This window comes from Megalopta genalis, chromosome 6 (genome assembly GCF_051020955.1).
Source record: "Megalopta genalis isolate 19385.01 chromosome 6, iyMegGena1_principal, whole genome shotgun sequence".
NCBI classification, from domain to species: Eukaryota; Metazoa; Arthropoda; class Insecta; order Hymenoptera; family Halictidae; genus Megalopta; species Megalopta genalis.
Genome location: NC_135018.1, coordinates 26,055,280 through 26,071,961, shown reverse-complemented (window position 1 = coordinate 26,071,961; position 16,682 = coordinate 26,055,280). Strand labels below are relative to the sequence as shown.

At 41.1% G+C, this 16,682-nt stretch overlaps 1 protein-coding gene across 1 annotated transcript; it reads right to left on the bottom strand.

The window, feature by feature from the left end:
* Positions 1–1,491: 1,491 nt before the first annotated feature.
* Positions 1,492–6,750, bottom strand: LOC117222236 (uncharacterized). The gene is made up of 4 exons (XM_033473843.2): positions 5,680–6,750; positions 3,758–5,566; positions 2,438–3,256; positions 1,492–1,776 (listed from the first exon to the last, which is right to left on the bottom strand). Exons 1-4 carry the CDS (start codon positions 6,580–6,582, stop codon positions 1,492–1,494), a joined length of 3,816 nt encoding a protein of 1,271 aa, XP_033329734.2. The 5' UTR covers positions 6,583–6,750.
* Between the last annotated feature and the right edge of the window lie 9,932 nt (positions 6,751–16,682).

Here is a 16,682-nt window from a genome sequence, read left to right as displayed (position 1 = left end):
CCATGCGTCCAAGGGGCAACTAACAAACGACAAGTAATAATCACGGGCTTATACCACCGATTATCGATCGAACGATCATAAAAATGGCCCCGCCTAATTTCGGCATCGGGTGAACTCGCGTAATATATTCGCGCGTTTCGTTTCATTTATCTGATCTGTGGCCCGTTACGAACCATTCCCGGTAATACCATCAGAAACTGAGCGACGCCGGCGACTTACAGTTCCATTTCGATGCCCCTCCGTCATAATTTCATATATCAAGAATCCGCAAAAGGCTGGGATGCTCTCCCGCGAAAAGATCACATATAGGGACACGGCAGGGCAAGGAGGAGGGTATAATGAGAGCCCGGAAAGCGTCAGCGGCGTCTAATGTCGGAAATTATAGCATATTGCCAATAAAATCCCCGTCCAGGCACCGCCCTTGTACGACCGCCAACTAAACAGGTTTCTCCTGCTCTTCGGGGGCGGCCGGCTTATTGTAACGAACGTCGGAACCACGTTTTGCCATTACACAAGATCACGGTCCCGGGGGAACGGCCGATACACCGATAATACTGCCGGCCGATAATTCGATTACCGTCGGACGTTTTTTTACGTCGCCGCCCTTTGTTCTACCTCGGTGACACGCAGCTTTCCTCCGCACCTTCGATGCTGGCGATTTTTTCCTTTACTGGACACCTTTTAAGAATTAATAAACCGGCGACTGCTAAAGACCGACCAAAAGGTCTTCGGGTATTTCGTTCGTAAATGCCTATTTGTAAACGCAATTTTGGTATTTTATTCAGGGCGTGAACTTTAGCATTTAATACCGAATGTTGTTTTCTTTACGTTCAAGAATATCGTACCAAATTTCTAAATGTTTTCGAACATCATAACATTGTTCCCTGCATGTTACGAATTAAAGGAAAATTTCCTGTGAATATTAAATCATGATCTACTGGTTTCTCGAATATCGAATAAAGTTTTTGAGCAAAGAAATAAAGACTGATATTTAACACTTAAAAGGGAGTGATTTATTAATGTACTTAAAGAATTGGACACTCTTTGTCTCTCAAAGTCTATATTTTAAGAGAAAATCAACATTAGAGTAACACTTAACAGGAAGTAATCTCTTCTAAGACAACTTCTTAATTTACTTAAAGAACTAAACACTCTGTTACTCAAAGTCAATACTTCAGTGTTCTTAATTTAGTTGGAGCATTGAATAACCACTCTATTTCAAAGACGATACGATGGACGAAAATGACGTATTGAAATTATTATTTGAATATTTTACAGCATCTGCATTTGAGAAAACACTAAAGAAATATGTCGATAGTTTGAACTTGTTAAAACGAAAATGTGCGTAACGATACGTAACGAAGGACTGAAATTGTTTCTAAATTGCGATAATGGAACAAAGAAGAAACAGACAGCTGGAACGTGAGTCAAGATAATGGAAATTGTATAGATTCACGAAAATCTGAGACAAATGCGGTTATCTACAGTCTCCTAAATCACTGCATAGTCGTTTAGTCCCACGAAGCACCGTTCTGCAACGTCAGTTTCCGAATCGCTGGTGTTAACGCAATCACGTTTCTTGTCAGGTTGACACGATAGCTCCGTTCTCGCGTTCATTCTTCGAACTTTCATCCAGCCCGACATTCTTCGGAGTCTTCCTGGATCTCGGAAGCCAATACCGCATTTACAGAGCACTTCAGAACAGTCGGTGGTGTCGCTCTGCGTCTGACGCGCGTCTTCTGCGTTCGAGTTGTTCAGTCCTGAACTGCCTTCTGTCTGAAACATTTAAAGCTGTATAGAATGGGATCGCGGAACTTGATTGATACTGTCGTTACCGTGTCCTAAACATTACAATCTCGATGTTTCAATTTAGATTCAAAACGCAATCTCGTCATTCTGTTTCGGATCAATGTCAATAGTTAAAATTCCAACAAATATACATTCAAGTGTTGCATTAAATTCGAAATTAAACTTAACGTTGAATTGAAATTTCAAAGTCAACACCTTCGTTTCATATCTCAAATCTCAAATACCAAATTTGACAAGTTAAATCAAATACAATATTTCAATTCTGTCTTTCAGAGTTCAAATTGTAAACTAGACATTTCAATTTCTCATAGTTTGAAGTTCAAACTTCAAATTCGCCACTTGAGTCAAAGTTTAGACTTCAACTTAGCAATGCCGGATTTCAGTTCAGGCTTCAAATTGAAACATTTAATGCCATATTTCAAAGTGCAGATTCCAAATTCAACATCTCGATTCTATATTTCAAACACCGGACTTCAAGTTTAACATTTTAATGGAATGTTTCAAAATTCAACATTTTCTAGTTTAAATTGTAAAGTGTATATCATCGCAAAATAAACGAATGCAAGTTTGAGCTCTACATGATACATATTGGTACTGAGAAAAATCATGTTGAAAGCCCCAAACGTACCGAACTCGACTGCTCCGAACAGTAAGTGCGGTTGCAATCACAGATTTCCTTTTGCTCCGAAGCTTGCGACTCCGAGTACGTTTCACATAGCTGTGAACTTACCGACCACGATTTCATCGACAAACACTTTACATTTTGCATTCTTTCCCTGCTATGAGATAGCCAAAAAAGCGACCTATTCTTGGAGCTTCTGTTCAAATGGTAGACCTTGGCTTTCCTCAGTTTCCAATTAACAAATTTCGAATATCCTTCCGTAGCATTCGACGCGAAGAATTTTTCTAGTCTCAGTAACTTTTCCTTTTTTTTATCGATTTCAATTCTCAGCTGTCTGACCAGATGTTCATACTTCTTTACCACCAAATCTTTGTGTTTCTTCAGCGAACACAGTTTCCTTTCTTTCTCCTGTAACCTCTGATTCAAACTGTCGATCCATTCCTGTTTCTTTTCGATCTCCCGACTAAGTTGCTTAACCAATTTACGAAACAACAAACAATCGATGGATATCGCTTTTGAATTCTGCTCCAATTTCTCCGCCATCCTGTTGATGTCCTTCATACCGAGCTCCGCGATCTCCAAATTGCTTCTCCAATTCGATTCGATCTTTCTCAGCACTTCCCTGTACTCTTCGGTAAAATTTTCGTACTCGTCGATCGTGTATTGCTGCATCTTTTTCAGCTTCTCATTATTACTTGCAATCTCCAAACTCTTCTCCGACAATTCCGTCTGCAGGCTCCTGATTTTTGTTGCATACTCGGCGATGCGCTTCGTCCAAGTCTCCAACTCTTTCGGAATTGCTGATATTTGAATCTCGTGTGATCCCTGGAGCGGAGAAAATAATGGTGCAACTATAGCGGTACTCAAACTTAGGTTCCTGTGCAAACCGAACCTGTGCAGAACTATGTACAATTTATAAAAAAAATTGCAATTCATTTAGTTCGGTTAAATTTTATTTTGCAGTCAAACTAAGAAAGGAATTTCTCTTTTCACATAGGTCTCACAATTAATTTCATAGATACTAAAATTTTCTAGATCATCTAATTCTTTTTCCTCAAAGTACTTTTTGTAATGAATTTAAATAGATACTAGAACTTTCTCGATTAATTAAATTTTCTTGACTACAAAGTACTAAAATATTTTTCTTGTCAGTGAGCTCTTTTAAAATCTATTATTTTCTGTATTAAGTAAATCTTTTTCATAAAGTATTTCAACCATCTTTTCACAGAACTACTTAAATTTATTAGGCCATCCGAATAATCCCTTTCATAATTTTCGTTTAAAATAAATCAAATGCTTCTTAAACGTCACACCACGAATTCCTACCTTGTTGGCCGCTGTCGGACAGTCTTTCTTAGCATCGTTCGCATCCAGAATCCCATTGACAGTCTCGACAGCAGCCTTGAAAGAGTCCAACTGTTGCGACAGCTCCACGACGCACGCCTTTTCTTCGGAATACTGCGCCTCCAGCTTCCCATAATCGATCTTCAGCTGCTCCATCCGTTGCTCCATCGTGCCAAAGTCATCCTCGAGCGTCTGCGTGTACTGTTCCTTGACTTCCTGGACCGGAGGACTATCACCGACACCCGTCGATCCCCGACTCCTGTGGCTGGATTCGATGCCGGAGTCCTCTTTTGCGCTGCCGTCGCTGAACCTGAGGATCATGTCTGCCTCTGAATCATCCGGGGACATCTTCCTCGAGGTCATCATGCTCTCATAATCAAAGTAACGGTCTAACTTGGTGTCCACGTGTGCTTGTGTCGTCAATTCCGGTGTAGAGACGTCTTCGCTGCAGAAGAAGTCGCTCACCGACGACGAAGAGAATCCACGAAGCTTGTTACAGCTCGACATGGACTCCTTCAGCAACTGCAGCTGAGATTTCAGGCTATCTACCAGAGTCCTGGTTTCATGCAGCTGGTTCTCGAGAACCTTTGACAGGATCTGGGCCTCCCGCAGCTCCTCTTCCTTTTTTGAAGATTCGGCGATCAGTGTGACACAATTTTCGTTCGACTCGTTCAAGTTCTTTTCCAGAGTCTCGATGTTTTTTTTCTTCCTGTCGAACAACAGCTTCAGCTTTTCGACGACCCTGCACAGATCGAACTTCTCGTGCTGGACGTCCTTGAACAATTCAGGGAAGAATCTCTGCAAGGAGCCACGCAGATCTTTCACCTCTTCCTTAAGCAAGGACAGCTCGAAGCTGCTGCTGAGCTTGTCGCTGCTCAGCATCTCGTTCTCCTTCTTCAGGTTCTTCACCGTCTCTTTCATCAGAACCACTTTCGAGGTGACCAGCGCGTTCTCCGTCTCCAGTTCATCGTAAAACGACAACGATTCTTCGTTGTCGCCGCTATCGCGTCTCTTCCGCTTCTTGCTCCGCATTATGCTGTCGATTCGTTCTCTGTAGAACGTCTCTGCCTGACTCACAGACTTCTTCAACAAGGCCCTGCTCTCGTCCTCGATATCCTGCACGCGTTTCTTCCAGGAAGCCTCTATCTCCTCGATCACAGTCGAATATTGATTGACCAGTTCGTCTCTGATTTCTAGTTCTCGGTTTAAGCGGTCGCACTTCATGTTTTCTAGCGTCTCTATCAGCTTATCATTCTCCTCTTGCAATCGCCTATTATTCCTGAAGCATTCCGATCGAGAATTCTTCAGATCCTTCAATTCTTCGAATAAATCGTCATTACGACGTTGAAGTGCTTCGTATTCTTCAACCGTGATAGCTTTCCTTGGCGTTCCGCCGATGATCGGCATCAGATAGGCTTTCAGACTTCTCGGTGTCAACTCCGACAACTGTCCACGTTTTGAATCTGATTCTATCTTTCTCACGATCACAGAATTGTTCAAGATCCCTAACGTTTCAGAAAAGAACTGATCGGCTGTGTCGATGGTGACGATGAAGGTGAGGTTCTCCTTGCCTGTCAGCGCTTTCTGGAGGACTCTCGTCAACTTCGACTCGCGAAACGGTCCAACAGCCTGATCGCCATTCGAGTAACTGTCCCGAACACTTTTCAAACATCTCCCGAAGACCAGCAGGCTGTTCTTTATGCTTTTGGACTCTGTAGAAGCGACAGCATCTTCTCTGCTGCTTCTGCAGCGACTTGTGCCAGCCACGTCGCAGAATGTTAGTGTGCTTACCTGAAAAAGTGAGAACGATATGATTTAGACAGACTACGGAAATTATTCAATCAATTAATTCATATCTCTTGCAATTAATGCAGATAATGTTAATTGATTGAAACATAACTGACCGCTACTTCGTTCTTGGCGTTCTCCTTCTGGTACCTCAGCAACCTGATCACGAAGAACGTGTGTGACCTAGAGCTTGTCTCATTGGACCCGATCACTGACACTGTCATTCTAGACTGCGCAAGGATCAGCAGTTGACAGGCCTCTAATCCTGTAGTCACATTGACAAAATTCAAGCCTTTCACGTACGTGGAGCCATCCCTGCGAGTGCTCAGCTTCAAGGATCTTCTGGCTTGATGATCGACAGCCAGGAGATCGTATACGTTGTCATTGTAGATCTCAGTTATTGACAACCAAACGGAAAAGATCCCGTCACTGCCAAACGGCTCCCTCTCTTCGATCTCTACGATCTCAGGCACAGAGTTATCCAAAGATAATCTAGCCTGAGCGTATTCTTCTTTTTCGATGACGTCAGGGTTGACCAATTTGAGCTTGTTCCGAATCTCTTCAGACTTTTCTTCGTTGTTCAAACTGACTACTTGATTGTCGTCTGTGATCTTGTACCAAGGTACAAGGCTGCAGTTTATTGCTGAGAAAATGAACTCGATGGACCGAGGGATGATCCCAGGCCAATCTGGTGTTCCGTATAAGGTATACGTCTTCCCAGAGTCGGAAGCTCCGTAAGCTATGATCGAGGAACTCTGACCAGAGAGAAGATTTATAACTCGCTGACGAGTGCACTGATCGAAGACTTCGGTCTGCGAAGAATGGGGCTCGAAGATCTTCTTGAAAATGAATTTTCTCTCCACGCTGTCGCCTTTTTTAACGATCATGGATGTCGAGTTCAGGACACTATAATTTTCTTCAGCATCCACGTGGGATTTTGGCTTTATTCGGAGGTACACGTTGCTCAACGGCGAATTTTGAAGCGAGTATCTTAATCTCGCGGATTCTTGAGCTGTCATAATTTTTTAGAAATTGACAAAAAGCGTTTGAGAGATTTTTCGTGGTTCGGGGGAACGAGGAACGAATTAATGATTGCTTTTCGAGCTCAAAATCGGATAGGATTGCGAAGCTCGACGAGGATCCCTATTTTCGGCCATTTTCCGCTACTACACCTTTTGGTTAGGTTATTTGGAATGTCAACGATGGAAAATGAAGGTGTGATATAACGTATCTGTCTATATAGTTGGCAATGATTTGACAGAAAGGGAGACACTTCATGTTATCGCAGAGTATACATTCAGAAAAAAAATAGTTATCATGTTGGACAAGTATAATGGAACAGTTTAACAAGGAAACATTAGAATAGTTTGTAATACTTTGGATAACAAAGATGACAATAGAGGATGCAAAGAAATTCTTCACATCGTTTTAGTATTAAATTTTCTCAGTCTGTGGCTAGTAAAAAAAGCAACGTACTTCTGCTTATATAAACATTGAGATTGTTGGTGTAGCAGCCAAGATGTTAATTAGATAAATTTAGAGGAGCATAGAACAAACAGAGATACTACAGGCGTCCAAGAAGTACATGAGTTCGATAAAAAAAAATGGGACCAGCACATTTATAAATCCACAATTACGAAAGAAAATCTCTATTAAAGTGAAATAATATGTGAACAAACATATAATATTTATAATGATTCATAAATTCTATTTGAAAATTCCTAATTTCGTGCACCTTTTTATGAAACACAGTTGCAAACAATTGCATTAATTCATTATCAAGTAGTTTTGTTCTCGCAGATACGAATTAAATCATTTTGGCCAGCTTTCGAGGCGAAATATTCGACTGTGCGGCGTCCAAAAAAGAGGCAGCCGGTTAAAGGAAGATGAGCGAAAGTCGGTGGCCGCGGCGCGGGTGTCTCGAAATATCTTCAAAGTCGGCGTCCGTCGGCAATTTATATGCGTGTCGTTCGGTCCATTAAACGCAGCCAATCAAAGAGGAAGCTAATAGCCGAGCCGACCACGGTTCGAGATGGGCCGCGCGGTCCACGAAACCCCCTTGCCGTAATCTCGGCATCGGAATCGTATTGCGAGCACAAGTCGGCCACTGTGCGCTACTAGGCTGACTAGCGAAGGGGCCTGCGAAACGGTGGGATCGCCGGTGCCTTTCAACCCACAATCGACCCCTTGTATCGACAGCCCCAACCCGCCGAGGCCCTCCTTCTGCACGCGTTCAACGCCGGCGATTCCGCCTTTTCGTTTTCGCCGCTTCTCCGATCCGTATCAAGCCTCATCGCACACACGCTCTTCCCCTTTCACCATTCCGCGGCTTTCCGCGCGGAGGCATTTCCTACCGACCGACACAGCCGTCGCTGCTCCCTACCGAAACCGTTCGATCATTATACCGGCGACGATTTTTTCATCAGCCAGCAACGGTGTCCGCAAAAATTCTGTGTAATCCGAGCTGTTCGCAAAGTGGAGCTGGAAAATGATGAATTCGTTCGAGGAGACACGTAGGAGCTATCTGACTTTATAGAGAAAAGTTTGGCAAACTTTTATGCAGTTGTATTCCAGTTTTCAGTCCACTCGTTAAAAAAGAATGAATAAACCGGCGACTAACTAAACTAGAAAGGCTCGATCAAAGAGTCTTCGGATGTTTCGTTCGTTAATGTTTACTTGTAAGTGAGGCAAGTTTGGTATTTTATTCAGTGACTTAATTTTGGTATTTTATTCAGTGACTTTACTTTAGCATTTTATTCGGCGATTTAATTTACTTTACGAATGTTGCACTCTTTGAGATTTTAGATTTAAATAAATTTGTAATTAATAGAAAGTGGACTCTGGATGGAAACTGCTTTGGGCAGTTTATATAATAATTTAGATATTTGTTAAAATGTACTTTTGAAGTTATTTCTACTGAACACATTAATTTTGTTCGCTAAATCACTAGACTTTTTAATATATCAGATTTTCAATGACCAATAAGTGAGCTGATACATTTAATTCAGCTGTATTTACAATGTGTACAATTTATTGAATTATTTCCGTCACAGACGATCAAGAGTCCAATTTGTCTATAAAGATACTAATTTTCAATTGGACTTATTTCGACATTGGTAAATATTGACAGACAATATGTAACATTGTTAAATGTTACAGAACAAATGAACAATAATAACGGAAACAGAAAATTCTGTGGCTAGTTTCGTTCGTCATTGTTGCAAGTAGAAGCAGCCGACAGTGGACAGACACGTAGAACAGACCTGGTCAGAAGCATTGGCTTGCAGGATATTTTCAATTGCGTTTTGTGAAAAAATGAAGCTGCGTGTGACAGTAAATTATTCGATAAACATAGCAAGGTTTTTCAAGTCTCCAATAAATTACTCTTTAAAAGGCAAAATATTTGTTTAGCTGGATTCTATTCATGTTCCCAGTCATTCCTATTATTGTTTCTTAACGCTCAATGATATTAATTGAGTAAATGTTTAACGTGTGTATGACTAATAGGAATTATTTCACCGTCAAACAAAGAATTACTTTTGGCTGTTTCAACCAGACAATATTGTAAGAAAATTATCCCCAATCTCCATTGCGTTAGTATATTACTTACCAAGGAATATAATCCTAATACTTTAATTTATTATCACACTGAATTACCAATCGATACACCACAGTTCGAATTAAATCGACGCGAAAGAATATTTCATAAACCTAACGCAGAGCAAGTGCTACATTCTCGACTAATTGTCTATCGGTGTCCAGGATTTTTTACTCGTCGCAGGTCACTTAATGCACGGTACCATTAAAGCACCGGCCGCCCCATAAAATAGTCCCATAATATTTCGGTAAACAGAGAAGTTACAGGGACGGGGATTGGAGATGAAATTCATGATCCGATTATTATAACCAGTGTTCGAGCAAGATTCGGGCAGTAGCCTTTACGCAGCAGGCCTTTGGAATCACGGACACACAGCGCCGTTCCGTTCTCGAGCGCCATTAAAGGCGCTATAAAAGAAGTGGCCTGACGGCGGCGAACGAGTCCCGATGGCGAGAGTGCCGAGCGAAATTTGTCAGTATTAAATAAATAACCCATAAACGTGGAACATCAATCCGCCGCGGGAGCATTAACGCCCGATATAAGGGAGCGAGGCAACGGCTGTTATTTTTCATACACAGGCAACCCGTCTAATATACGATCCCCGGGCCCTGGGATACGTAGCCTAGCCAGACCAGGAGCATTTCTTTTTTCGTGTTTTCTCGCCACCCATTCCCTTTCCGTCTTCTTTGAGGCTTTTACGAGCTACAGGATCAAGAGCCGTGCACCGTAGATCACAACTGATGTATCTATTATGACGGAAACGCTACGGTTACGCTTACGCCCAATCGATCCTTTGCGCGCGGTTTTAATGGCTGCTGGACACTTCTCGTAAAAATCTCGTCAGTCTCCAATAACTTATTCCGTGGGACGAGGATAGACATGTTTAGTGTTGCAGGGTTTACTGCATTGCGAATCGTTGTTCTTTTATGGTGGACAGAAACGTGTAAAATACTGGAGAATGTATACAAGCTGAACAAAATGATCTTGAATATTTTACTCGTCCACGGTAATGTGAACAATCGTCGAAGTGAAATTCTGTTTGGTTTGAAGGAGAAAGAGGAGATTTTATTGTCACTTACGAGCGAAATTATCTCAGAACTAGCCACGTCGCGACGCGACCATCAAAGGGGAAAGTAAAAAAGAACGCACAATATATATAGCAGAACGAATCTTTCCACAATCATGACTTATACAGCTAATTTTCCAAGTATTTATAGTTTGTATACATTCGTTGTAAAGTTAGTTCTGTAATGTCACTTATTTAAAGCACTATCAGAAGTGATTCAATTTATTTTCTTCCATTATCGATTTATATTTAGAACACGCAAGATAATTAACAAAGTTAAGAATATAAATTGACGGTGATCCCTGGTCCGTAGACAAATAAAAAACGGTAAAAACATTTCAAGAATTTACAAATAGTATTATTTGTTACAACTTTCTTAAAATGATTAAGATACTGAATAAATATCTATCTAGCCCCTGTATCTTGTAATCACTGCAGACGGTTTTTATTTTGCATAAAAATCCACGCTCTGGCGATCACGCGCCAATCCTACAATTATTTAGAATACGTCAGCAATTAAGCTGTTCCTTCGTTGATCAAGAGACTCGAATGTTTGCGATAGCCTAATCCGGGAGGTCGATACAGGCGTATTTGCGATTCCATGCCGCGGACCCATCGGCCACTGATCCCTCAGGAGAGGATATCCGAAGATTATCAATCTTAAAGCCCGGTGACTTCCCTGCGGCGTTAGGTAGTGGCCTGAATCCGCGGGAAGACACACCGGGCTCTCCTCAAGGAGCTTCGGCGTTCCGCTTCCGAGATATTAGATTTATCCATTTGTTTGCCGAAAGTCTCATAAATATAAGCTCCCTTTGACAGCGTCCCACGGGTCTTATCTGGCAGCGTGATCTCGCGTGGGCGGCCGGGAAGATGAGACGAGAGGCGCTAAGATAGAGGAAAAAGGGGGACGATGCTGTCTTCCTCGGATCGGAGCGGAATCGATCCGAGGTTCGTCGCACTGCTATCCCGGGTTCCATGGGACACCATCAGTATTCCCAATTAACGGGCTCCTTTCGCTGGGATTATGGAACAGCCGCCACCGTCGAGCCCGGGCTACATTTCTAAATATGATGATCGTAAAAGGAGACATTACCATTCGATGAGACGAACAAGTCTTTTCGGAGAGCCCCGGGGAGGAGGTGATATTGCGCGGGCGAAATTGATGCCGGCGACCCTGTTGGGGTAGAAATTTTACGGATCGCTGTAATCTAAAGGGAATAATTAATGTCCCGTTGCCGTACGCTCGCGAGACGTCGGGATGTTGCCTCGGTTTTTATAGATTATTGCTTGCCGATGTTGAGATGCTTGGGACTGTTGTGAACGATGACTGATGAAGGCAGAACCTAAGAGATCGTTTCTTCTGAACTGACTGTAAAGTAACTTACAATTACGTTTCCATAGGTTTCGGGCCTTTGTGCAAAATGAAAATTGTTTACATCGATTGTAGAAAACAGGGGCTTATAAAAAATGTAGTGCTTCCCTTAACGATTTGTACGAGTTTAGAATATAAGGTAATTGCATTTCGTATGTGAACTAAAAATTTTTGTAGGACGATCAGCTCTTCGGACATGAATCACGTCCCAATAGTATCCAATATCCTCGTAAGCTGATTGTTTGTTCAAACAAGAAATCCCAATGACTAACGAAGAAATATAAAGGCAGGAATCTTGCTTCGGGTACGACGAGACATTATAGGGGTCTTCTAAGAACTGATTAAGGACGATGGAGGTTTGAGAAGGAAAATTGATAAAGAGGGGCTTGCAAATGTGTCTCTAAAGCAGTTTAAGCAGAACGATAGCAGGAAGATTCCGAAGAAAATGAGGCTGGCTGCAGGGACTATTCTCGATGATAGGATTTTGTAGTCTACAGACCACTTAACACAACCTTTCATTTCAGTACGAAGTAGTCGGATTATTTCCGACTAGTTCTAGCAACAAAACAACGTTCTTATTTTCTTCAAAATCCTCATAACTTAATTTCATAGAATTGTTCATATTATAGAATAGTTTACAGCGAATATCAAATTATTGATCACTTTCTGCATATAATCGGACAGTGGTGGACTATGGATCTTCTACTGTCTTCATAGTATCAGAAAATCTGAAAAAGTCATTCGAAATGAATATTCAATAGAGTCGAGCGCTATTTCAATCGATTATGCATTTACTAATTTTTATTTCATTACGGATCCTTCTGGTGGTATGTGAAAAATATGAATTTATTACTAATTCACGTCACAATTCTAAAATGTGAAGTCTCTGGAAAATGTTACAATGCATATCGCGTTAAATCAAATTTAATTCACAGTAGATTGATGTAGCAATCGTCTGAACAGTAGTTAACGCGTTAAATGCCAAAAATCAACCCCAAAAATTTTCACAACACCAAAGTAATATAATGAATTATCGAATAATGAAACTGAAAATAGAAAGCTAAAATTTATCATAGTCGATGATATTTTAACTCTTTTGCATTCTAAGCATCTTAACCAAATTTAGTTTGCTCGAATATATTACAACAACAATAAATTCCGGTAACTAGTCGAAAAAATAGTGTCACCCATGTGTGACATACGTGTCATTCGACGTGTTAACTCCAAAATTTTAATTTATTAGAATATTCCGCAGTCCGTATCATCCACGATCGAATTTAATCGACAGTATATCATCGCATTAGTTTTCCAATCATTGTCCAAGAGGTAATCCGGTCGATCTCGATTTTTCCTGTGCAAACAGTACTCTAAGCAGCGTTCAGCACGTAGGCAGCGTAGTCTCGGAGGACAACGGGAGCGAATTCAGGTGGACGCGGATCACGAACCAGCCACAAATCATCGACGAGCGGTCCGCCGAACTGTAATCAGTGTTCATTAGCTGTACGAAAGCGCGATTCCACGGGGTTTCTCCCATGGGGAGATCTTTTCAATAACTCTTGGTCGCCTGTAATTGGTGGTCGGCGATATCTCTCGTGGACTCCACTCTTCGTCCTTTCGTTGCCCCGAGGCTCTTCACAATGTCGTATATAACAATATACCAGACTGTCTCTCGTCCTGACCACTATAGATAGAGAAACATTAAGTGTCCCGGGCACCGGCGACGAAACCACACTCACACGACGAAACGGCAACGGGATAGAAAGCTACCTATCGTCGTCGACAACCGACGGGGATGTCGATGGAACGGGACAGAACCGTTTGTATTGTAGTCACATTGGCTACCGATGCTTGGTCCCTTCTTTCCCTCTCTGTCTTACGGCTGCCCTCTGTCCAGCAGCTCTCATTCACCACCAGATCCTATTTTTATAAGATCGTACAATTTTCTTCTCAATCGTCAATTACAAGAGTGCTTAGGAAGCTGAGAATTTTCGTAGAAATGAAAAATGTGTATTTTCTGTAAAAAGCGGGAACTAAATAAAAATTCTTGCATTAATTATTTAAATTGCGGAGAGATAATATGTAACTGTGTTCCCAAAGTTATTAATTAATTTTACCATCTGTTGGTTATACTTTAATCGCCTCCATTGAAAATGTCTTTAAAATAGATGGTGAGGACTGATGTTCGTTAATTCCTTATATTGATACCCAATAATTTGATAAAAATAAATCTATTCTTCTCAATATTAACACGGAGCAGGTGAGAACGTTCTAAATCTATATTTTGACGAGAATCTGTTAAAACTAAATTCTTCTAAATGTGATTATGAATGGAAGACAATGTTGACCATGTATTAAAATTGTTCTGGCTTCATCATTCCAGGATGTCCTAAGAACTGCAACAAATGTTAACTGTTTCAAATAATTTTCCACGAAGCATTTCAATCTAACTGAAATTATCCTATTCTGAGTCTACAAAATTTTGAAAAGAAAACAGGATTATTATTAAAGGATGGTTCCGAAGCGTCATCAAATATCTTTTAAATTAAATACACTGTTTTAAAAGCAATTTTTGATATTCTTTCCTGAAATAAAAGCTACGTATTCTCGCAATAAAATACGTAACAATATTCCAAACATATTGCAAAACGTTTCCATAGGTTCCAATTATAATTTAAAAAGTGCGGGAATAAAAAATTAATTATTTGCTAATCAAAACGTTGATCGTTGATCCGAATAGGATGATCTGAGAGCAGAATGAGAGCCGCTGGCGGAAAAGCGGCGGATTGAACAGGTTGTCGCATGGTCAGGGGTTCGAATGGGCGCGCACTGGGTCATAAACGCTTATATTGCGCTCAGTGCGCCAGTAATGCCGATATTGGCAAGTTATTGGTCCCTTCCTCGAACGCGTATCACCCGCAAGGTAGCCGCAAGCGAAACCGTATCTTTGGTAATCCGGAAAAGTATCGTTGGCCGAACACCAAGGAAAGTTTAATTGGAAATATCAGGGGACGAGAGAGTGAGAGAGAGAGAGAGAGAGAGGCAAAACTGGAGGCTGAACCAGGTGTCCAGAACTGGTGCATTAACCCCTGGACGCCTTCTGGCGAATCATATTTTTGTTAACTGGTCGAAAGGGTCGATCGTCCGATAGATGGAACTCATAATCACTTGTGCGACTCCCCGCTAATATTAAGTTCCATTGAATTATATATTAACGCGAAAAATTTGTTACACCTCGCTGGTTTTCGAGCATCAAATTCAATGGTCCGGCACTTGTGAACTTACACGGTGGGCTGCTAAATATTTTAGGCAAAGTAAAACACTGAAAGCACGCATCCAACCCTTTAACACTTCGTGTACATACATTCCGATGGTTATGTAACACACTTTTATTTTATTTGTAGCTAGATAAGTGAGACAATGTTAGAATTCACATCGACCTGTAATTATTGCAGCTTTTCTTAACACATATTCGTGTTATGCTGTTATGTTTACGTAAATCATAACTGCGAGGTGGATCGAATTTTGGTGTACGCTTTGTTGGTTTTAATGAGAATTAAGAGAACAAGAATCAATTATTTTCTGTAATATACAAACGACGAATGGTGATTGTTTGCGAAATGACGAATTTCCGCCATGCGGACGAATATGTGTTAAGGCATTCGACAGCAGCCACTTATCCAAATGAATCATCGTCGAATTAAGGGGGTGCTTAATCCTCTATTTTCCAATTTGGATCCGTTACAATTTTTAACAGGCCGCTGACGTTTCGAGGTTCAATACGTGGGTCCGCCGAATCAAACTCGAAAGATTGGCGATAAAAGTTGTTGGTTTCAGTTCACCCAATTTTCTTGAGCCAGTTTGAACCGGACGAGACAATTTACCCGAAACGAAACCACGGAGCCGCGAGAAACCGATTCGCATCTCTCTCTCTCTCTCTCTCTCTCTCTCTCAGTCTCTCCGGCGATACTTTTCCAGACCCAATCAACTGATATCGCGAGCTTAAGCCCCCCCAAGAGCCGCAACTCCTGATACGACGGTAGTTCGGTCGTGGCCGGGCGGTCTGATCACGAGTTAGTGGTTCGAGATGGCGAGGAAAGACCGTGGAAGTAAGAGAAGCCCAAGCCGACTTTATGTCGGGACGTAAGCCGGTTATAGGCGCTGCCGATGTTATTTGATGGCCAAATGCACTCCGGCAGCGCGAGCCAACCTAAACTTCCCCGCCCTATATCCGATCTCTATCGTCCGGCCAGCATTTTCCGGGCCACCTTCGTCGCTGGCCATCATCCACTGGGAAAACTCGATATATCAAGTTTTTAAGAATCACGAAATGTTCAACGCTTCCCACCTTTGCGCCCTTTGAACTCGCGATTCAGCGAACCGGCAATTAGTCAGACTGTTTCTAGAAAGATTACGAATCTCACTTAATTTTTGTTCACTTGCATGTTCGCTTGCATTTTATTTGCATATACCATAAATACGTAAAGGTTAGTGCATTAATGAAGTATATTAATGACGATTTAACCGTAAAGAATTTGCATCGTTTCTTGCGTAAATTGATATGCGGTTATAATTCTTCTCCAAACCAATTTCTTCTGATATTTGATGTACTACAAGCTTACTTACCGTTTCAATTGTCTCGTTGACAGTACACGAAGAACGATTGACATTCATTCAGCTGGTTCTTATGAAAATCTTTCATAAGCTACATAACTTAAAATTAAACGTGTGTCGTTTTATAAGAATAACAAGACTGAATTTACACAGATATTACTTCACATTTTATCATAATGTATGCTCGAAATAAGAATTTATTCAATGATTTTTCCAGTAAAAATGTCTTTATGATTAGAGGAATTTAAAAAATAAATGTGATACCGATCATTCCGAACACAGTAGGTGTATTAATAAAATCGTCTTCTTCAAGTATCACTACCAAAATTAAAAATCCTTCGGTCCCATTTTCAGAAAGAATAATAATTTATTATAGGTAGAAATAATTTTCCGACATCTGAAGTTCATTAGAATATTTTGCCTAATAAGTAACGTAATCATTGCCCCCATAGAACAACTTCTTAATGTCACA

What these genes read in the sequence shown, in the direction of transcription:
- LOC117222236 (XM_033473843.2), bottom strand. Translation starts at nt 6,582, where the DNA reads ATGACAGCTCAAGAATCCGCGAGATTAAGATACTCGCTTCAAAATTCG. An exon ending in ACGCCAAGAACGAAGTAGCG is followed by an intron (nt 5,567 to 5,679) that starts GTCAGTTATGTT and finishes TCACTTTTTCAG; the next exon opens with GTAAGCACACTAACATTCTG. An exon ending in GTTCGGAGCAGTCGAGTTCG is followed by an intron (nt 1,777 to 2,437) that starts GTACGTTTGGGG and finishes TAAATGTTTCAG; the next exon opens with ACAGAAGGCAGTTCAGGACT.